Here is a 20,612-nt window from a genome sequence, read left to right as displayed (position 1 = left end):
CTGGCGAGAGTAGGAGGTAGCCGCTACAATGACACGACCACCGCGCCATCTTTTCCATTCTCCCCTCTACTTATTTTGACGTCATAACTGTACCCTACGCCGCCATGATCGCTCTGCGTCTGGCAAGCCTGGTTATAATTGAGCTAAGGTAATTATTTATTAAGTTTTGCGCAATATCTCGTATTACGCTGAAGTACGATATTTATGATGAATTAGATGTGAAAAGCAGTTTCGTAATGTAATATCCAACTTCGTAATTTCTACTTGGTATTTAAAACTTTGAATGGTTCAATGTAATTCGTTTACGGCCCGGTACGTACATATTTAGATACTTATCAACGCTTATACTATGAGGTTAATGTTTGTTTGTAATTATTTTTCTGATCGCTGTATTTTGTTTCTAAATGATGGTTTTTAACTGATAATTACCGTATTATCTTTTAATATTCATACAGTATTAACAAGCGGGATATTCTTTTTAGCATTTATACGTAAAAATGTCGATCCCACCATACTTGTTGGGTCCAAACCCTTGGGCCACCATGATGGCCCAGCAACAGGCTCATGCACAACTAGCAGCTGCTCAAGCTCATGCTCAAGCAGCAGCTCATGCGCAAGCCGCTCATCATGCTCACATGCAAGCGATAGCAGGGCCTCCATTACCTCAAATCCCTAAACAACCTGAAGTTTTATCAGAAGATAAACTTCAAGAAAAAGGTATTGAACAGTTACTGTTTTGTATATTATTTTACATAGACCGATACAAAGTTAAAAATACTATAATGTTTACATAAATGTTGCTCTATGTAATAGCTCAAAAATGGCAACAGCTTCAATCGAAAAGATTCGCAGAAAAGAGGAAATTTGGTTTTGTGGATGCTCAGAAAGAGGATATGCCACCGGAACATATAAGAAAAATTATTAGAGATCATGGAGACATGAGTAGCCGTAAATATAGACATGACAAACGAGTTTATTTAGGGTAAATAAAGGTTTGATATACAATTAAGAGAAAAATTGGAATTAATAAACTCATACTGTTGATTTTTTTTTGTAGAGCATTGAAATATATGCCTCATGCAGTCATGAAACTTTTGGAAAATATGCCAATGCCCTGGGAACAAATTCGGGATGTGAAAGTACTGTATCATATAACAGGAGCAATTACATTTGTAAATGAAATCCCATGGGTTATAGAGCCTGTGTATATTGCTCAATGGGGGTAAGATGTAAAAAAAATACTTTTACTCCAGTTGCTAGTTCCATGTAACATGGTGAACTAATAAAAGCTATTCCCATTATACAGAACAATGTGGATTATGATGCGACGAGAAAAAAGGGATCGCCGCCACTTTAAAAGAATGAGATTTCCACCTTTTGACGACGAAGAGCCACCGCTGGATTATGCCGACAACGTTTTGGACGTAGAACCTTTAGAAGCTATTCAGATCGAACTCGATTCGGAAGAAGATGAATCTGTGGCATCTTGGTTTTATGAACACAAACCATTGGTTGGCACAAAGTAGGTGTAAATATTCACTTGCGATTATTTCTTTAAAGTACGAATAATAAATAATATCCAATGATGAGACGCGTAGGGGTCCTGAAATCAACTGACTTGTGAGTTGACGGTTCTGGTAATTGCACAATTTTGTCCGAGACGAATATTGTGAGTTATCATGAGCTGGACAAAACGCTACACTGAATGATCTAGTGTTATACGCATTGTAAAACAAATGTATCGTAGACAGATTTCTAATCTGTAATTACATTGCAGGCATGTAAATGGATCCACCTATCGAAGATGGAATTTGACGTTACCTCAGATGGCAACGTTGTATCGTTTAGCTAATCAGTTGCTGACAGATTTGGTGGATCAAAATTTCTTCTACCTTTTCGATCCGAAATCATTCTTTACCGCGAAAGCGTTAAACATGGCTATACCTGGTGGTCCAAAGTTTGAACCATTGGTGAAGGATTCGAACGCAGCCGATGAAGATTGGAACGAATTTAACGACATCAATAAGATTATAATCAGACAACCTATAAGAACAGAGTATCGCATCGCGTTCCCATATTTGTACAATAATATGCCACACTTTGTGCACCTGTCGTGGTAAGTATAGAATAAAGAGACGTATTTTTTCGTCTTTGTTTGACATTGTCCACACAAGTTTTAAGACCGATAAAGTTTTTAGTGTATTAAAGTCTTACTAGCAGTGTGGTACAGAAAAAAGAAACAATGGTGACCGTTATTCGTATCCTTCCTAAAGTATAGAAGGAAACTGCTGAAATCACCCACATTCCTTTTGTTCTTTCCTAAAGACTCAAAAAGGGTAAACACGAGAAAACAGTTCTCATATCTGTGATGTATTTGCAGGTACCATGCACCAAACGTTGTTTATATAAAAACCGAAGATCCTGATCTACCTGCATTTTATTTTGATCCGCTGATCAATCCCATTTCACATAGAAACTCGTTAAAGGTAAAGTTTATGGATGAAGCGATGCATTGTTGTAACGTGATAAAATATCAGTGAATTTGTTTTCATTGTAGTCGTATTATTTTTTAGACTGTCGAACCGCAAATCGAAGACGACGAAGATTTTGTGCTCCCCGAAGAAGTGCAGCCGTTTCTACAAGAGACACCACTGTATACCGATAACACAGCGAATGGTATAGCTTTGTTATGGGCGCCAAGACCTTTCAACACTCGATCTGGTAGAACAAGAAGAGCCATCGACATTCCTTTGGTGAAATCTTGGTACAGAGAGCACTGCCCTCCTGGACAACCAGTTAAAGTTCGCGTCAGCTATCAAAAATTGCTAAAATATTTCGTTTTAAACGCCTTGAAGCACAGACCTCCAAAACCGCAGAAGAAACGTTACCTGTTTCGGTCGTTCAAATCGACCAAATTCTTCCAAACCACCACTATAGATTGGGTCGAAGCTGGCCTGCAAGTATGCAGGCAGGGATATAACATGTTGAATTTATTGATTCACAGAAAGAATTTGAATTACCTCCATCTAGATTATAATTTCAATTTGAAACCTGTGAAAACCTTGACCACTAAAGAGAGAAAGAAATCCAGATTCGGGAACGGTGAGTGTCGCTCCGTAGTTTATTGTGTCGACGAATTCGGTACAATCCCATAATACGTTTCGTTTTATAGCTTTCCACTTATGCCGCGAGATTCTACGCCTAACAAAACTAATCATCGATTCCCACGTGCAGTATCGTTTGAACAACGTCGATGCGTTTCAACTTGCCGACGGTTTGCAGTACATCTTCGCACATGTCGGTCAATTGACTGGAATGTATAGGTACAAGTACAAATTAATGAGGCAAATCAGGATGTGCAAAGATTTGAAACATCTGATTTATTATCGCTTCAACACGGTGAGTATTTCAAGAAACGTCTACACCGTTTCGCTTTTAATCGCCTAGTTGCGTTACCGAGTTTGTTCTTTTTGGATATGCTCGATGACAGGGTCCCGTTGGAAAAGGACCTGGTTGTGGATTCTGGGCGCCCGGCTGGAGAGTATGGCTCTTCTTTATGAGGGGAATAACTCCGTTGTTGGAGAGGTGGTTGGGCAACCTCTTGTCCAGACAATTCGAAGGACGACACTCGAAAGGTGTCGCGAAAACTGTGACCAAGCAACGTGTGGAGTCTCACTTTGATCTTGAATTGCGAGCGTCGGTGATGCACGATATCGTGGACATGATGCCGGAAGGAATCAAGCAAAATAAAGCCCGAACGATACTTCAGCACCTTAGCGAAGCCTGGAGATGCTGGAAAGCTAATATTCCCTGGAAGGTTTGTCTTGATTAGATCATTGCTTGCGATGCCAAGACAATGCCTCATTTTGAACCGATGTCTTCAGGTTCCTGGACTACCGATTCCCATAGAGAACATGATTCTTCGTTACGTGAAGATGAAGGCGGACTGGTGGACCAACACGGCACATTATAATCGAGAACGTATCAGACGCGGAGCAACCGTGGACAAGACTGTGTGCAAGAAGAATCTTGGACGTTTGACTCGATTATACCTGAAAGCGGAACAGGAACGTCAGCACAACTACTTGAAGGTATAGTATGATAGAGTATACCCTAAAATGTAAAACATTCGAGGCACGTCGTATGCCTTGCGCGAAAGGAATCAGAAAAAAAATCTGAGTGTGTTCACAGGACGGTCCGTACATTTCTCCGGAAGAGGCGGTAGCTATATACACCACTACCGTGCACTGGTTGGAATCTAGAAGATTCGCCCCTATACCTTTCCCGCCGTTGTCGTACAAACACGACACTAAGTTGTTGATATTAGCTCTGGAACGTTTGAAAGAAGCATACAGCGTAAAATCAAGGTTGAATCAAAGCCAACGCGAGGAGCTTGGTTTAATTGAGCAAGCGTACGATAACCCACACGAGGCGTTGTCTAGGATCAAGCGTCATCTCTTGACACAAAGAGCGTTCAAAGAGGTAAATGACGAAGCTGTGCTCGCGCTTGAAATCTTATTCCCGTTTCGTGTAACCGTTTTAAGAGCCATTTGTTCTCTCTCCATAGGTGGGAATCGAATTTATGGATCTTTACAGCCATCTAATTCCGGTGTACGACGTCGAGCCGCTCGAGAAAATTACAGATGCTTACTTGGATCAATATTTATGGTACGAAGCGGACAAACGAAGATTGTTCCCGCCATGGGTGAAACCTTCGGACACGGAACCACCTCCGCTGCTGGTCTACAAGTGGTGTCAGGGTATTAATAATTTGCAAGACGTCTGGGACGTCAGCGAGGGAGAATGCAATGTTTTACTGGAATCGAAGTTTGAGAAATTGTACGAGAAAATTGACTTGACCTTGTTGAACAGACTGCTTAGGTTGATCGTGGATCACAATATAGCCGATTACATGACCGCAAAGAACAACGTTGTCATCAATTACAAGGTATCTTCGAAAACTACAAAATCCAAACTCGGACGGTAGACGGTAATAAATGCAAGATCGTTTGTATTTTGCTCGCAGGATATGAATCATACGAACAGTTACGGAATAATCAGAGGGTTGCAATTTGCATCGTTCATAGCGCAGTATTACGGTCTCGTGTTGGATCTGCTTGTTCTTGGATTGCAGAGAGCCAGCGAAATGGCTGGCCCTCCGCAAATGCCGAACGACTTTCTAACTTTCCAAGACGTTGCTTCCGAAACTGCCCACCCGATCAGATTGTACTGCAGATACGTGGACAGGATACATTTGTTCTTAAGGTAATAATTAATAATTATTAATAATTGATGTTTTCTTGGACGCAAGCGTTTCATACGAATCGTTTCGTTTCGTCTAGGTTCTCCGCCGACGAAGCAAGGGATTTGATTCAGAGATATTTGACGGAGCATCCGGATCCTAACAACGAGAACATCGTTGGTTACAATAATAAAAAATGTTGGCCTCGAGATGCGCGAATGCGACTCATGAAGCACGACGTTAACTTGTGAGTAGAGAAAAAACGGAGGACCATTTCATGAATTCGAAGAAGAGCCTGGGTACTAATATCGAATGTTTGCAGAGGTCGTGCTGTTTTCTGGGACATTAAAAACCGCTTACCTCGTTCCACGACTACGATTCAGTGGGAGAACAGTTTCGTCAGCGTGTATAGCAAAGACAATCCGAATTTACTGTTTAACATGAGCGGGTTCGAGTGCAGAATATTGCCGAAATGCAGGACCACGCACGAAGAATTCACGCACAGGGACGGTGTGTGGAATCTGCAGAATGAAATCACAAAGGAGAGGACGGCCCAATGTTTCTTGAGAGTCGACGACGAAAGTCTGCAACGATTCCACAACAGGGTCCGGCAAATTCTCATGGCCTCTGGGTCCACGACGTTCACGAAGATCGTGAACAAATGGAACACCGCTTTGATCGGGCTGATGACCTACTTCCGCGAGGCTGTGGTCAACACGCAGGAATTGCTGGATCTGTTGGTCAAATGCGAGAATAAGATTCAGACGCGTATCAAGATCGGATTGAACTCGAAAATGCCTTCGAGATTCCCGCCGGTTGTGTTTTACACGCCCAAAGAGCTGGGTGGACTGGGAATGCTTTCAATGGGACACGTTCTGATACCGCAGGTGGCCTATCTGTTTTCCTTTTACTTTGACAGTTCCACCGTTGTTGCAATCGAAGGGAAACGTTTTTTTAAATATCGCCTTGTTTACAGTCTGACTTGAGGTGGTCGAAACAAACGGACGTCGGCATCACGCATTTCCGTTCTGGTATGAGTCACGACGAGGATCAACTGATCCCGAATTTGTACCGATACATTCAACCCTGGGAATCGGAGTTCATCGACTCGCAACGAGTATGGGCGGAATACGCGTTGAAACGTCAAGAAGCGAACGCTCAAAATCGCAGGCTCACTTTGGAAGATCTCGAGGATAGTTGGGACCGTGGTATACCTAGAATAAATACGCTGTTCCAGAAAGACAGGCACACTCTTGCTTACGACAAAGGCTGGAGAATACGTACCGAATTCAAGCAGTATCAGGTATATATATCGCTTGTCGGTGGCAACGAGCTTTTCAAACTTAACATTGAAATTTAATGATTATGTTACGCGTCGCTTAGGTCCTAAAGCAAAATCCGTTCTGGTGGACTCACCAACGTCACGACGGTAAACTCTGGAATTTGAACAATTATAGAACCGACATGATTCAAGCCCTCGGCGGTGTAGAGGGTATCCTGGAGCATACACTGTTCAAGGGAACATACTTCCCAACATGGGAAGGTCTTTTCTGGTATGGTTCTTGGTCGAGACGATTTTAAAAATACGGAGGGAATAATTCGTTGTTTCTATTTGTTTGGTTTTCTTTTTGCTTTCAGGGAGAAAGCATCCGGCTTTGAGGAATCTATGAAATACAAAAAATTGACCAACGCACAGAGATCTGGTCTCAACCAGATTCCGAATCGACGATTTACGCTATGGTGGTCGCCAACCATTAACAGAGCTAACGTATACGTTGGTTTCCAGGTAAAGCATTTCTCCCAATTGAACGTCAAAACCTCTGGATGCGTTCTTTCCCAGTATTATTAATCGATTTTGTTGCTGATTCGATTAGGTGCAATTGGACTTGACAGGAATATTTATGCACGGTAAAATCCCGACGTTGAAGATCTCGCTGATCCAAATTTTCCGTGCCCATTTGTGGCAGAAGGTTCACGAATCCATCGTGATGGATCTCTGTCAAGTTTTCGATCAAGAATTGGACGCGCTGGAAATCGAAACCGTTCAGAAGGAAACTATACATCCCAGAAAGTCCTACAAAATGAATTCCTCGTGTGCAGATATCTTGCTTTTTTCGGCGTACAAATGGAACGTCTCGAGACCATCTTTATTGGCCGATTCAAAGTCTGTATTTTCTTTCTTTTTCCAGTTTTATGAATCCGTATAGTATACAGCGTCGCGTTATTACGTTCTATACGTTGTTCGAACAGAGATCTTATGGATAACACCACCACGCAAAAATACTGGATAGACGTGCAACTTCGATGGGGAGATTACGATTCTCACGATATCGAACGATACGCTAGAGCAAAGTTTTTGGATTACACCACGGATAATATGTCTATTTACCCATCGCCCACAGGATTACTGATCGCCATTGATTTGGCGTACAATTTACACAGGCAAGTATTATGCTCGCATACGTACAGGGTGTCCCAACTGACTTTACCTTAAGAGCATCGAAATAAATGGGAATACAGTATCTAGATGTAATTCCCTTTAAATAGAAAATTTATGTTTGAACAGTGCGTATGGAAACTGGTTCCCTGGCTGCAAACCTCTTATACAGCAAGCAATGGCGAAAATCATGAAAGCGAACCCCGCTTTGTACGTGTTACGAGAACGTATCAGGAAAGCTTTGCAACTCTACTCGTCGGAACCTACGGAGCCGTATTTGTCCTCGCAGAACTACGGAGAACTGTTTTCGAATCAAATTATCTGGTATTTACGTTTGTACTCATTTGATTGGACGAATTTTCTCGTTCTAATTGTTGGTCGATTGATTTTCTAGGTTTGTGGACGACACAAACGTGTATCGGGTTACCATTCACAAGACGTTCGAAGGTAATTTAACCACGAAGCCTATAAACGGAGCTATTTTCATATTCAATCCTCGGACTGGACAGTTGTTCTTGAAAATCATTCACACGTCCGTTTGGGCTGGCCAGAAGCGTTTGGGTCAGGTATGTAGGTCTTGTGCTCTGATCGTTACAAGAATTAGATCGCTCCATGTTTTGTCTCCGTTATAGTTAGCCAAATGGAAAACGGCCGAGGAGGTGGCCGCGTTGATTCGGTCTCTGCCAGTGGAAGAACAACCGAAGCAAATCATTGTGACCAGAAAGGGAATGTTGGATCCTTTGGAAGTGCACTTGCTCGATTTCCCCAACATCGTTATCAAGGGCTCGGAACTTCAACTACCGTTCCAAGCCTGTTTGAAAGTCGAGAAGTTCGGCGACTTAATTCTGAAAGCTACCGAACCACAAATGGTGTTGTTCAACTTGTACGACGACTGGTTGAAGACCATCTCATCGTACACGGTATTTCGAGATTTTCTCTTTCTCGATCCGCCCGATGACGAACGAGTGGCTGAATAATCGAATCGTATCGCTATTTTCCCCAGGCGTTCTCCCGTTTGATCCTGATTCTGCGCGCGTTGCACGTCAACACCGAAAGGACAAAAGTTGTATTGAAACCCGACAAGACAACAATCACGGAGCCTCATCATATATGGCCTTCTTTGACGGACGACGAATGGATCAAGGTCGAGGTGCAACTGAAAGATTTGATACTGGCGGATTATGGTAAAAAGAACAAGTACGTGTCGCAACTATACTTGCTTCTACAACGGGTTACTGGTTCGGCGATTCAATTATGGAGGAACTGTAGAAATTTAGGGATCGAAACTATTCGTCAAGGTTTTCTCAAGCTAAGCTACTTTGCTTTCAACTTTGATCGATGATATTTTCTATGAACGAGTACAGTCGAAGGCCTCGGGATAAAACGATGGTTCTTTTTTTAGCGTGAACGTCGCGTCTCTGACCCAGTCGGAGATTCGAGACATCATTTTGGGCATGGAGATAAGCGCACCGTCCGCTCAACGTCAGCAAATCGCCGAGATCGAGAAGCAGACGAAAGAGCAGTCGCAGCTGACGGCAACGACCACGAGGACGGTGAACAAACACGGCGACGAAATTATCACGGCAACCACCTCGAACTACGAGACACAGACGTTCAGTTCGAAGACCGAATGGCGTGTAAGAGCAATCTCCGCCACGAATTTGCATCTTCGAACGAACCACATCTACGTGTCCTCCGACGACATCAAAGAGACTGGTTATACTTACATATTGCCAAAGAATGTCCTCAAGAAGTTCGTTACGATCTCCGATTTACGAGCACAGGTGTGCAATTGTTCGAACCTATCTTACATGTTACTTACATTACTTTCTTAGCTATATGTCGTTCGTTTGATTTGTAGATTGCGGGATATTTGTACGGCATTAGTCCACCCGACAACCCCCAAGTGAAAGAAATCAGGTGCATAGTGATGGCTCCACAGTGGGGAACCCATCAAACCGTTCACTTGCCGAATACGCTTCCCAATCATCAATATTTGAAGGAAATGGAACCTCTCGGTTGGATCCACACTCAGCCGAACGAATTGCCACAGTTATCGCCGCAGGTGTGTTACACGTTCCCTCGACTTGTTACTTATGCCTATCTTAGGTAGATAATTGATAGATAATTGTCTCTTGATTTGTTCTCGCAACGATTAGGACATATCCACGCACGCCCGTGTAATGGCGGAAAATCCAATCTGGGACGGAGAAAAGACTATCGTGATTACATGCAGTTTCACGCCAGGATCTTGTTCCCTAACAGCTTACAAACTGACACCCAGGTACGTGCACTCGCCGTTCGCGTATATTTGCGACAAATTTTCGATTTACCTACGAGTCGTTCACGTTGCTTTTTAGCGGTTTCGAATGGGGAAAGCAAAACACCGACAAAGGAAATAATCCGAAGGGTTATTTACCGAGTCACTACGAAAAGGTACAAATGTTGCTGTCCGATCGGTTCCTAGGCTTCTTTATGGTCCCGAGTCAAGGCTCGTGGAACTACAATTTCATGGGTAAGGATTCCTCTTTAAAGCAAAGTGTATAAAGTCTTGATCTAAGCCAGGCGGAGCTGTACGATCTTAGTCAGATATTGCTAAATAGCTTAAAGCCGGCTGAAATCAAGGTCTTACTGTAACACAATACAATACAATACAATACAATATCTATGCGATTCCAGGCGTGAGGCACGATCCAAATATGAAGTACGAGCTCCAGTTGGCGAATCCGAAAGAATTTTATCACGAGATTCACCGACCGGCGCATTTCCTGAATTTCTCGAGTCTGGAGGATGGTGAAGGTGTCGGAGCCGATCGAGAAGACGTATTCGCTTAAATAGGTGTAAGAAGGACCAACAATCAGCAAGGGGGTGGAATTCTGAGCGATTTCGTGTGATTATTGCGCGGTTGATCGTCGTAGATATTTTGATTTTAAGTTAAAAATCTTTTCACCTGTATATATAGAATATTTTAAAGAACCGTACGCGCACGAGCGAACGTTTTCGACAAGCATACTCGAACGAATGTTGCGCGGATGAATCCAGAATGTTCGGTGGATATGTCTCTCATCGGCGCGTTTTTTTGTGGCTGCTGATACGTTGCGGCTAACCGGACAGACTTTGTACACGTGTTCCGCGCTCGAATATAATATCATAGTTGACTCAAGTTTCCAATAACATACACACACGGACCGACCTACTGTTAGCAGGTAAAATAGTATTGTTTCGCGTATCGAATACTTGACGTTTGTACTATACTTTAATATTGATTAAGAATAAAAAGTACATAATTTATACACGTCTGTGACACATACATATAAAAGAAATGTTAGAAAATTCGTTCGTACGGCGCAGTCTGCCTCGAACAAACGGCAGACGAGGCAAGCAACACTTGTGGTATTTCCAAGTATATTCGCATTAGCATATACAGTGACGTGTAGACTCGTCGGAATAGACAAAGAGATCGTGATCAAGAAGTATACGTATCGCGAAACCTGAACGTTATCGTTTCAAGAGAAATTTTGTTCAGAAACGACTCGTTTCTCGATTCAAGTGGACAGCATGGCCATCGCTACCGGGCCATGGCACGACTATAGCTGTACAACTAGACTGTACATTTCATGCTGTACATTTACGCTGTATGGAAATGTGTAGAACATTGACACTAAAGCTTTAACAAGAACTAATAAAGTTTCTACTTCATTTTTACTCTACGAACCTTTTAATCGTCAAGGCCGACCGGACATCGATTCCAGCCTTTCTATCGCGAAATGAAAAATATAATATGCACAAGCTTGTACAAACATTTACAGTCTAGCTTTAATGCCGGCAATTCAACGACTAGATAGAATATTTTTGGCGTTCTGTTCTCTTATCGTTCGATCAAACGGAACGATCGAATTAATGACGAAAGCGAAATGAAAGACGCGACGAAACATTTGTTTAAGTATGAAAGCGACGATACACCTAGAATCTAGATAATGGAGCGCTAAGTTAAGACCTCGAGTACTCGGATACCGAGTGCCGAACGGCAAGAGCTATAGCGAAGAATGTCGCGCGGTAAAAGATGGAGAGAAGCATCGAGTGGCACGTCAATTATTCGTCGAAATTGAATCGCTTGACGCCTCGGCGTGCACAGAAACGGTTATCACGCTCGTGGTGTTAAGGACAGTCGTTGCTGTCGTTGGACAACGTTTTATTATCGGTTCGCAGGGGCGCGTTCGAGGAGTAAGGGTTGTATTTTTCCTGGAACAAAGTGGACGCAGCGGGTGCAGTTGTAATCCCGGTTGCGGACAATGGTAACGCCTGCGTCGAAATCGTTGAATTAGTGGTACAGGTCCGAGACGCCGAACTGTGATACGCGCTACGCGTCGAATTCCTCGAGAGAACGTTGCGGCCACGGCAGCGAAATCTCTTCAAGAGCAGTTGCCTGATTTTCTCCTTCCACACGAAGATCAGAAAGATTATTACACCTTGCAAGGTGTTCGTCAGATCGGTCAGGTACCAAATGTACGTCGGCGTATTATGGCACAGCCACGATACGATTTCCATCGACCAGTTGATGCCCATTACGATGAACAGTTTCAGGTACAGATTGAACCTGCGAAATGCGCATCAAAATCTTACCTATATAGAACTGCGTATAGTTTCTACAAACATTTTCCAAGTTTTTCACACTCAACCTTTTCCATTTTAAACACATCTTCTTGAATGGCAACAATTAAGTGTTTCCACTACATGTTTCGTAGAAAGTTTACCGAATACGTATGTTGCTAATTTATTCTTCTTCTAGGAAATAACCGATGGTGACGGTGAGATTAAAGAAAACTTCGAAAAATGGATGTATACCGTGTTCAATCGATTTTCAGACAATCGACTTGGCAGACGAGCAGCTGAGATAAGGATCAAGAAGGAACGCTGCGCGGTTGCGCGATCGAGACCGGATGAATATGTGTTTACCGTATCGGAGGGGCTCGTCATTATGAAAACAAATCGGAGCCTGGGAAAATGTTCGTTTTACTCGATCTATGAGGACATCTAAAAATAATATATTTCCATGGTGAATGGGGCGAACGACAAGTGCAATGCACGCGGACTCGTATCTCTTTGTGTCCGGTTAACCGGCACTCTCGTGCCCGTTGTACGATTCTCCTTGATCCGCGATACTAAAGCAGGAAAGCGATTCCGAAGGAAGACGAACCATTGTTTGTTGTCGTCGTGGCGCCTGCTATCGACCCCTTTCAAATGATTCGCCGTGTCCTTTTTATGCTGTACGATCTTCAGCGCCGTCGAGATGAACAGGCATATGTTGCAGACCACCGTGACGCCCATGGGAACGTAAAAGTATATCGCTTTCGCTTCATCCGCTGGAAAAGATCGTTACAACGTAAGATTACTCGGTCCGAGACGATCAAACTCGAACGATAATTGTTCGAGTGGATGCGATTAGAAGATCAATGTGTACGGCCACCATAAGTGTTCACTCGACACATGTCCACAACACGGTACTACCCAAGGACATATTAGAGGTACCCATAAGTAATCAATTATTTCCAAAGAATTTGTTTTGCCTTTAGTTCTGTAACGATCGTTGGAACACGTATTCTTTTACAGTTTTCGATAAAGCAGCCTGTGTTCAAAATATTCTAAAAATTTTGTTTACAACCCTGTGATAAAATGCCGGCGTCCGTACCTTCCGAGGATCGTATTCGTCATTGCATACTTTTTCATTTTCATGTTAATGCAACGGTAACAACGAAGAAAATTTGCGATGTTTATGGAGATGTATTGAAGGTCAACAAGTGTCAACGTTGGTTCAGAAGGTTTGCTGCTGGTGATTATGATCTCTCTGACAGGCCTCGGACGACCAGTTGAATTTGATAATGACACCCTAAAATCTCTAGCGGAAGCTGATCCAAAATTAAGTATACAAGAATTATCGAGAAGCCTTGGGTCCACGTGGTCAACTATACAAAGGCGCCTACACGAAATGGGAAAGGCGTATAGGCAAGGAATACGGGTACCGCATCAATTATCTGAGACCAACAAGAATATTCGTCGATCAATTTGCACTTCATTGCTATCCAGATTTCGTAGAGATCCATTTCTTAGCAGAATCGTTACCCGGTGATGAAAACTGGATTCTTTATGATAACATAAAGCGTTCCAAGCAATGGCATTCCCATTCCAAGTTACTGTGCATTTGGTGGGACTGTCCTGGCATAATTCACTTTGAGTTGTTGAAACCTGGAGAAACAGTTACTGCTGAGTCGTATTGTCAGCAATTGCAACGGCTGTATTCAGAACTATTGAAAAAGAGGGCATCTTTAGTCCACAGGAAAGGTGTAATACTGCAAATTGACAATGCCCGGCCCCATACAGCGAAACTCACTCAGGAAAAATCAAAGAATTGCAATGGGAAGTTTTACCGCACCCCCCGGACTCACCGGATATTGCTCCCTCTAACTATGATCTTTTCAGATCTCTGGAGCATTATTTAAGAAATAAAACACTCTGTAGAAGATGCAAGGAGGCACCTTGACTCATATTTTGCTTCACGAACCCTGGATTCTCTACAAGAGACGAATTTACTACAAAGTTTGTTTCAGATTTCAAAATAATTGATTACTTGTGGGTCCCCCTAATATTTCGAAGCTATTTCAGCTTAATCGTAAAACGGAATAAACTTTCAGTTCGATCCAATAGCAGTACCGATAACGATACCGTGTGCCACATGGCATGTAAGTATCATTTACACCGGTAGCGATAACTCACTTTTGAACCAACAACTCTGCTCTCCGAATTGCGGTCGTATGAAATGATCGGGGACGCTAGGAAGAAAATCCATGATGGCGCAAACGCTGGTGAGGATGGACGCGCACCCCCAGGCGTAGATCGAGTATATTACAAATTTCTTTCGTTCCCTCTGCTTCACGCTGCCCTGAAGCGATCGGAAACCTCTGGAAAAGAATCGCGTTCGAAAAGTTTGTAGTAACGATCGGTTCGGTTCGATTCGGTTCGGCTCGATTCAATGGAACACGGCGATACGTAAAAACGCTTGTGGTTTTACGTGACGCATCGTGGTTTCGCCGAGTAAGTAAGCACTAGTAAAAAAGCAGATTGAACGTCCGCACGTTCGATAAAGTACACTTTGTATTTGCTTTCCACCGTCGTTGGTCCCGACCGGCGCACAGTGGTGCCAAGGCGGCAAAAAATCCATTTTATAAATCTTCGATTTTTATAAAAAAAAAATTATTTTTCTATAGCCTAATAGTGCGTGCACGATGTTCCAAAGTCAGATTTTTGAAAAAAAATTTTTTACGGAGATATACGCATGGTAAATAACCATTTCCTCGCTCCTGGGAATTCATCAGTTTTCAGTGCGATAGTTATGTAATTACTCCGCCTGTAATTGAATACTTAGGGGTCTACAAATCATATGGGTTATTGCAAACGGCTTCAACTATTAACTGGCAAAAAAATTTTCCAAAAAAAGTTGTTTAACATTAAGTAATACGGACTAACCTGAAGCCCCTTTGCGTTACGCTCATTTTTTATTTATGCAGGAATACAAAAATCCTTTGAACAGCTCCGATCTGAAACTAATCGTTTTAGCAAGTTATAATATTGATCTAGCTTTGTGCAAAATTTCACGAGATACTTCGAGATGCTTTTGAATATCAACTTTTGGAATTATTATTATAGAGAAAGGGTCTCGAAGAGTCTCATGATTTTTTGCACAAAGTTAGATCAATATTACACCTTGCCAAAACGATTAGTTCCAGACCAAAATCTATTAAAGGATTTGTTGTATGCTTCCATAAATAAAAAATGGGCAGAAAACAGAGATTTTCGATTAGCCCATGTTACTTAATGTTAACAAGTTTTTACAAACAATTTTTTTTTGCCAAATAAGCGTTGTACCTGTGGCAATCTCTCCACAAATTTTCAAACAAATTCGTTGGATAGTTTCGTTTTTACAGATTTTTTGCCGCTTTTTGGCCATTTGGCACCACTGTGCGGCGCAGTGCGAGCCGATCGAACCGACGGAGAACCGAAAATAGTATGGATAAATGAAAAGGTGATTGTAACGCGACGAGTAAATAGTCGTGGCCCTACGGGTTCTACACAGTCAATACAGGGCATATTATATGGTATATATATATATATATATCTATATACATGTATACGTGTGAAATATGGGCTCGAGCATGGTTACGCGTAGGTGTATGTATGTAGTTGCGAGAAGAAGGGTGGACCAGAGACGTGCGTGCGAGTGTCAACGCGATCACGCCCATTGTCCATGGTTCGTGTCGTCCTGGTCGTTTGTCGTGTGTCACCGATCTAGAAAATGCATTCGTATGAAAAGAAGGGCTTGGCGGACGCCCTAGTTATGGGCGGAGAGACAATATATCGTATTAACGATCATGTTTGCCGGCACGATATTATGTATGTCGGGAACCGCAAACACGCACGCTCTTTTCGGGCTCCGATCACGTTCTTCGCGCTTAAAAATATCGTCCGAACTACTCTCGCGTAACGCTTCATTTCTCCGCCTTCGTACTCGGAGAAACGATCAGCTATTTCGAGTAATTAGAAATTCTCGCGCACGAGAAATGCCGGTTGGGGTTCGTTTCTCGAAAGAATTCGACGGTGTCGTTTCACGTTTTCTTGTCTTTTCTGTATGTATGTTTCACGTGAGTACCATCGTCCGTCGGCACGGGTAAGACGCGCGAGGCGGAGCGGAGCAGAGCGGAGCGGCGCAGCATCCGCGTTGGCGTCAGCATCGAAGAAAAGACCGTTTCTCGGCATTCGAGATTTGTTTGGACTATACGTCACGATTTGTTTGCTGTACACCTGGCGTTCTATAGATACATAAGTAGATCGAAAAGTTTTATGAGAACCACCGCTCGATGGTGGGACGCAACGAGCCGCGGTTTTAATTGAGAACGCGAGGCAGCTTTCATTTCCGTGACTGTTGCGCGCGTAGAAATAGACGCTCGATCGAAACCTGCAAACCGACGGAGAAATATTTTCAGTAACATTCACGAAACGGACTGGCGGTTACGGTATCCGAGAAAGCATTTTTCCTCCAACGCTGCCCGATAACGCCGATATAATCGCCAGGAACGCGGACGAGTAGGAGCGGACAGTCTAGACGAAACGCCGGCAGGCTCGTCTGCCCATGAATTATATCGATTCCCGCCTCTATCAATTAATCGGGACGAATTAAAGACGCGATTCGAGCCGGGTCGAGAGCTATTGCCGTCAGCGTCCCGTTTAGGCGATAAAACGCTCGGAAAGAGCACCGTGGACCGATCGAAATTAATTTAAGAATGTTTCAAGTGTGTACACGTGCCGTCACGAACCGGATATTAATTCGCGCGCTACAGCAATCAATTTTCTTCGGTGTTTATCAACTATCGAGTTTCTCTTGTTCGATCCAGAGAGTAAAGGGTAGCGTTTATGCGCACACGTTATATATATATATGTATTCTTTACTCTCGATACGACCGTGTCGCAAACTACGAGGAAAAGTTCCGTAGGATTCGGGGTACCGATAAGATTAGGCTGGCAATCTTGCGACGCAAAACTACCCCGGCAAACGAGCAGAGAAATTTCGATAGCGAACGCCCAGAACGTTCGACTTACCCGAACGTCCACCAAATGTCGAAGCACATCACGTTCAGCCAGAAGAAGCTAGCCAGGAACGAGAACTGGATGATGAATGCTGAAACAAACAGAGTTGCGTCAGAGTTGTAGCGCACGGCGGTACATGTATAATATAATAAATGATAAATGGTAAATGGTAAGCGGTAAACGTAATAATAACAAGAGGAAAGACATATTCGTGTTCCTCTTAGTCATATTTGGATGACGGAATTTTCCATCCGTGCTTAGCAGGAAATTTTTCTGCCGATAGATCCGGATCACTTTGTAATGTTTCTCAAAGTGGAAATGAATCGGTGGCGAGCGCGTCCGATGCGGTTCAAATGCCGGAAACGGGTGAAAGATCGAGTGTACCAAAAGCGATGCAGACATTGTCCGAGACGCCATGTTGCGGCATCATCTGCACGACCGCGGACAGCATGTAGGAGACCAACAGGGCGCCGACGTATCCGCGAAGCGTTCGTCCGTGCATGTTGCCCAGCTCGGGTACCACGGTGTAGACGAGAAACGTGAGAAGAAGAAACGGACAGGACAGGATCATTCCATACGGAACCCCGAACTTAACGTTGGTCGGGGGCTCTTCGGAGAGCGCATCGCCGCAGAGTAGCACCTCGTACTTGTCGAGGTAGAAACGACCGAGGCAGTAATCGGTTTGGTTCAGAAGAATGTCATTGGGCGGCCTGTAGATCGTGCCGTTGTCGAGAAGCTTGTACTCGTCCTCGGGGAAGTCTTCGGGGGACAGCGAGTATCGTGTACCGGTGTCGCAAAAATTTACGACGACGAAACGGAACGTTTCGACGCTCGGCGATTCGTCGAGCAACTCGAACGTGCCCTCGGAACGATAAAGAGCTGGAAAGCGAACGCGGACGCCGTTGCCGTGGTCGGAGGTGTTCTTCGCAACGCGTTCGCATCCTGTCTGCGTCAAACGATTTCCCAGCGGGCAACACAGAGTAACCAGAGGTGTGTCACGATTCGCGACGGATCGCTGTACCCCGACGTTGTTCCTGCCGATCCTGTAAGTCCCGTAACTCCCGTTCCCCGTGGAATCCCCCATCGGGGTACACTCGAGACTTATCGCGCGAACCAATAGCATAGATATCACCGATACCGCGCGCATCGCGAACACCGTTCTACTGCCAGGATGGGCGCGAGTCAACATCTTGATAGTTGCGTACTCGCGAACCGACTGTTTATTATCGCGGGCCTTACGGATTTGTCGGCCAGACCGCATTCATTATCGCGCTATGCGGAAACAGCCAACCGAGTTACCAAAGCAATCTTTCTCACGTGATTAGCGGGAGTGTCCTTTCGTCACCCTTATGCGACCTAGACACGCAACGCGTCCCATTTCACGATAGGCGGGCCGCGAGGTACTTTCTGTTTGCTCTGTTACACACGCATTTCGTTTCTTTTCGTTCCGAGCGACGCGCGTCGTTAACCCTTGCGAGACCGACGCGACGCAACGCTTTCGACGATCTCTTCTCCAGGAGATCAGCGACGATTCTCCTATCGGACAATCGTATGGAATCTAGGATCTAAGAGTTCACATTCTCCGGGCTCGTTTCAATGAAAGATGCAAGTGCGGTAGTCCTCGTATGGAAACGACGAACGCTTACAGCTCGTGCCAGGATACCGGTATCTCTGACCTCTAATTTGTATCGCGTCTGGTGCCGAGCGTGCAGTTCGAGAATGAATAAGTCCGGATGAGGAAGTCCAAAATGCCCCTTCTGAACAACGGTGAATAAAATACTTCTTGCGACACCGTTTAAAAACGTTTTAATCGTAAACGCTCGTAAATATAACTTTGTTCCACGATAAGCTATCGAACAGGCATTTTCGGTCTCCTTATCCGTTGCGTCGTGACGGTTCGCGTCGCCTCCGCACTGGATCTATTGACAGACGAGAGAAAGAAGAAACAGGATAGAGGAAAGAGGAGAGACAAAAGGAAGAAAATTGAAAGCTTACCTAGGGCGGCGCAGATGCCGACCGGGAAGTTCGCGAACAGATTGGGCAGCACGAGGAAAGTGTAAGCGACGACGAGACAGGCGACGTAGCACATAAGGGTCTTTCCGTAGAGGCTTCTCAGCTCCGGAATGATCGCGTAAACCAGAAAGGTCGCGAGAAAGAACGGGATCGAGACCATGATGCTGATGTTGTACGATTTCTTCAGTTCGGTTTCCTCCGAGACGCAGACGACCACGGCGATCTTTTCGAAGGACTCTTTCCAGTCGAGGCAGTAGCTCCAGGCCGGAAAACTGCTCGAGCCGGTTCGCAGCGTGCCGTTCCGTTCGAGGACGAACGTGTCATCCTCGTAGAGGTCCGGCTCGAGTACGAACCTCTTGGTGTTCTCAGGGCAGTCCATGCCATCTTCGACTATCCTGAACAGGTCTCCGGCGTCGATACCGCCTTCCCCGATCTCCCGAATCTCGGAGACCAGGTGGGCCCGTCGGAGGACAAGATCGCGCCGTGGCCAATCGTCCGGCAAACTGGTACAGTTCGGCCGATCACCGGCGCCGAGCATCTTGTCGCGACCGCAACACTTCTTCAGACAGGCCCGCAGATTGCACACGCACCCGATGATCTCGTTCCCGAGCACCCGATAAGAATCCGCCGGATACGCTAGTTCGTCGTCTTCGTCGAGCAAGCTGCCGTTCTCGAGCCGTCGCGTCTTCTTCTCTTGCAGAACGATCCCAGGAAACGGTTCACAGGACGCGTCTGTCCTCCACTGCTCGGGCCTGTGCCCGCAGCCGTACCCGAACCAACAGACGATCATCACCGGGATCCCACCGAACATGAAACCCGCTCGCATCCTGAGAGGACGAGATCGTCGACGACCGTTCTCTAGAGTCTAGGCTCTCCGGGTGACTCGAATCCTTGTTTCGGCATTGCTCATCCTGCGTCGCGAAGGACCCTGACCCGAACTAGGTTTATCTTCGTCGATCGGCTATGTTAAATATCGCTACGATTCGCTGTCGATCGCTGTCAGAATCCTGACGGATGACTCGAGCTAACTTCGAACCGGCTGCTCTCCGAACTGTTCTATCGCCCCTGCAGTTCCGAGTTGCCGTTTGCCGCTTGCCGCGCGTCGCGGAACTCGACGCGCGGCGCCTCGTCGCGAATCTCGCGGCTACGCCACCCACACCGGTGGCGATCACATCGCCGCCAAGTAGCTTCCATTTCCATCGGATCAACTACCCTTCTCTTCACAAGCTGTTCTCTCGTGTCTCGCGTACCGTTCATCGATCCACGGTCCGAAGCTCGTGTTCA

At 44.8% G+C, this 20,612-nt stretch overlaps 2 protein-coding genes across 4 annotated transcripts; one reads left to right on the top strand and one right to left on the bottom strand.

Moving 5' to 3' along the window:
- The first annotated feature begins 89 nt into the window (after positions 1-89).
- Prp8 (pre-mRNA processing factor 8) lies at positions 90-10,972 on the top strand. 2 transcript variants are annotated; one of them, XM_076793556.1, is made up of 30 exons: positions 90-148; positions 483-717; positions 814-982; positions 1,058-1,222; positions 1,307-1,522; positions 1,778-2,116; positions 2,381-2,486; positions 2,574-3,102; positions 3,173-3,399; positions 3,491-3,817; positions 3,885-4,091; positions 4,192-4,482; positions 4,568-4,948; positions 5,027-5,265; positions 5,343-5,489; positions 5,565-6,129; positions 6,219-6,545; positions 6,626-6,795; positions 6,881-7,028; positions 7,117-7,406; positions 7,493-7,684; positions 7,809-8,003; positions 8,074-8,245; positions 8,312-8,599; positions 8,683-8,876; positions 9,082-9,463; positions 9,541-9,744; positions 9,839-9,963; positions 10,040-10,194; positions 10,359-10,972. In XM_076793556.1, the coding sequence occupies exons 2-30, from the start codon at positions 498-500 to the stop codon at positions 10,511-10,513; spliced, it is 7,125 nt and encodes a 2,374-aa protein (XP_076649671.1). In that variant the 5' UTR covers positions 90-148; positions 483-497; the 3' UTR covers positions 10,514-10,972. The 2 variants fall into 2 exon arrangements, with proteins under 2 accessions (XP_076649671.1, XP_076649670.1); XM_076793555.1 differs by having other exon boundaries at positions 95-312.
- Positions 10,919-20,574, bottom strand: LOC143357232 (G-protein coupled receptor Mth2). Of its 2 annotated transcripts, none has more exons than XM_076793558.1 (5): positions 19,311-20,574; positions 17,328-17,406; positions 14,451-14,635; positions 12,877-13,042; positions 10,919-12,276 (listed from the first exon to the last, which is right to left on the bottom strand). In XM_076793558.1, the coding sequence occupies exons 1-5, from the start codon at positions 20,152-20,154 to the stop codon at positions 11,838-11,840; spliced, it is 1,713 nt and encodes a 570-aa protein (XP_076649673.1). In that variant the 5' UTR covers positions 20,155-20,574; the 3' UTR covers positions 10,919-11,837. The 2 variants fall into 2 exon arrangements, with proteins under 2 accessions (XP_076649673.1, XP_076649672.1); XM_076793557.1 differs by lacking the exon at positions 19,311-20,574 and adding an exon at positions 17,700-18,712.
- Between the last annotated feature and the right edge of the window lie 38 nt (positions 20,575-20,612).

The sequence above is a fragment of the Halictus rubicundus genome, chromosome 9, assembly GCF_050948215.1.
Source record: "Halictus rubicundus isolate RS-2024b chromosome 9, iyHalRubi1_principal, whole genome shotgun sequence".
Classification (NCBI taxonomy): Eukaryota; Metazoa; Arthropoda; class Insecta; order Hymenoptera; family Halictidae; genus Halictus; species Halictus rubicundus.
This window is presented reverse-complemented; position numbering and strand designations above follow the sequence as displayed.

Coding starts and splice junctions, on each gene's coding strand:
- Prp8 (XM_076793556.1), top strand. CDS start 498: ATGTCGATCCCACCATACTTGTTGGGTCCAAACCCTTGGGCCACCATG. Junction 718..813: donor AGATAAACTTCAAGAAAAAG/GTATTGAACAGT, acceptor TCTATGTAATAG/CTCAAAAATGGCAACAGCTT. Junction 2,117..2,380: donor CACTTTGTGCACCTGTCGTG/GTAAGTATAGAA, acceptor ATGTATTTGCAG/GTACCATGCACCAAACGTTG.
- LOC143357232 (XM_076793557.1), bottom strand. CDS start 18,576: ATGCGGTCTGGCCGACAAATCCGTAAGGCCCGCGATAATAAACAGTCG. Junction 13,043..14,450: donor GCAGAGTTGTTGGTTCAAAA/GTGAGTTATCGC, acceptor GATCTTTTCCAG/CGGATGAAGCGAAAGCGATA. Junction 12,277..12,876: donor CACGACGACAACAAACAATG/GTTCGTCTTCCT, acceptor CGCATTTCGCAG/GTTCAATCTGTACCTGAAAC.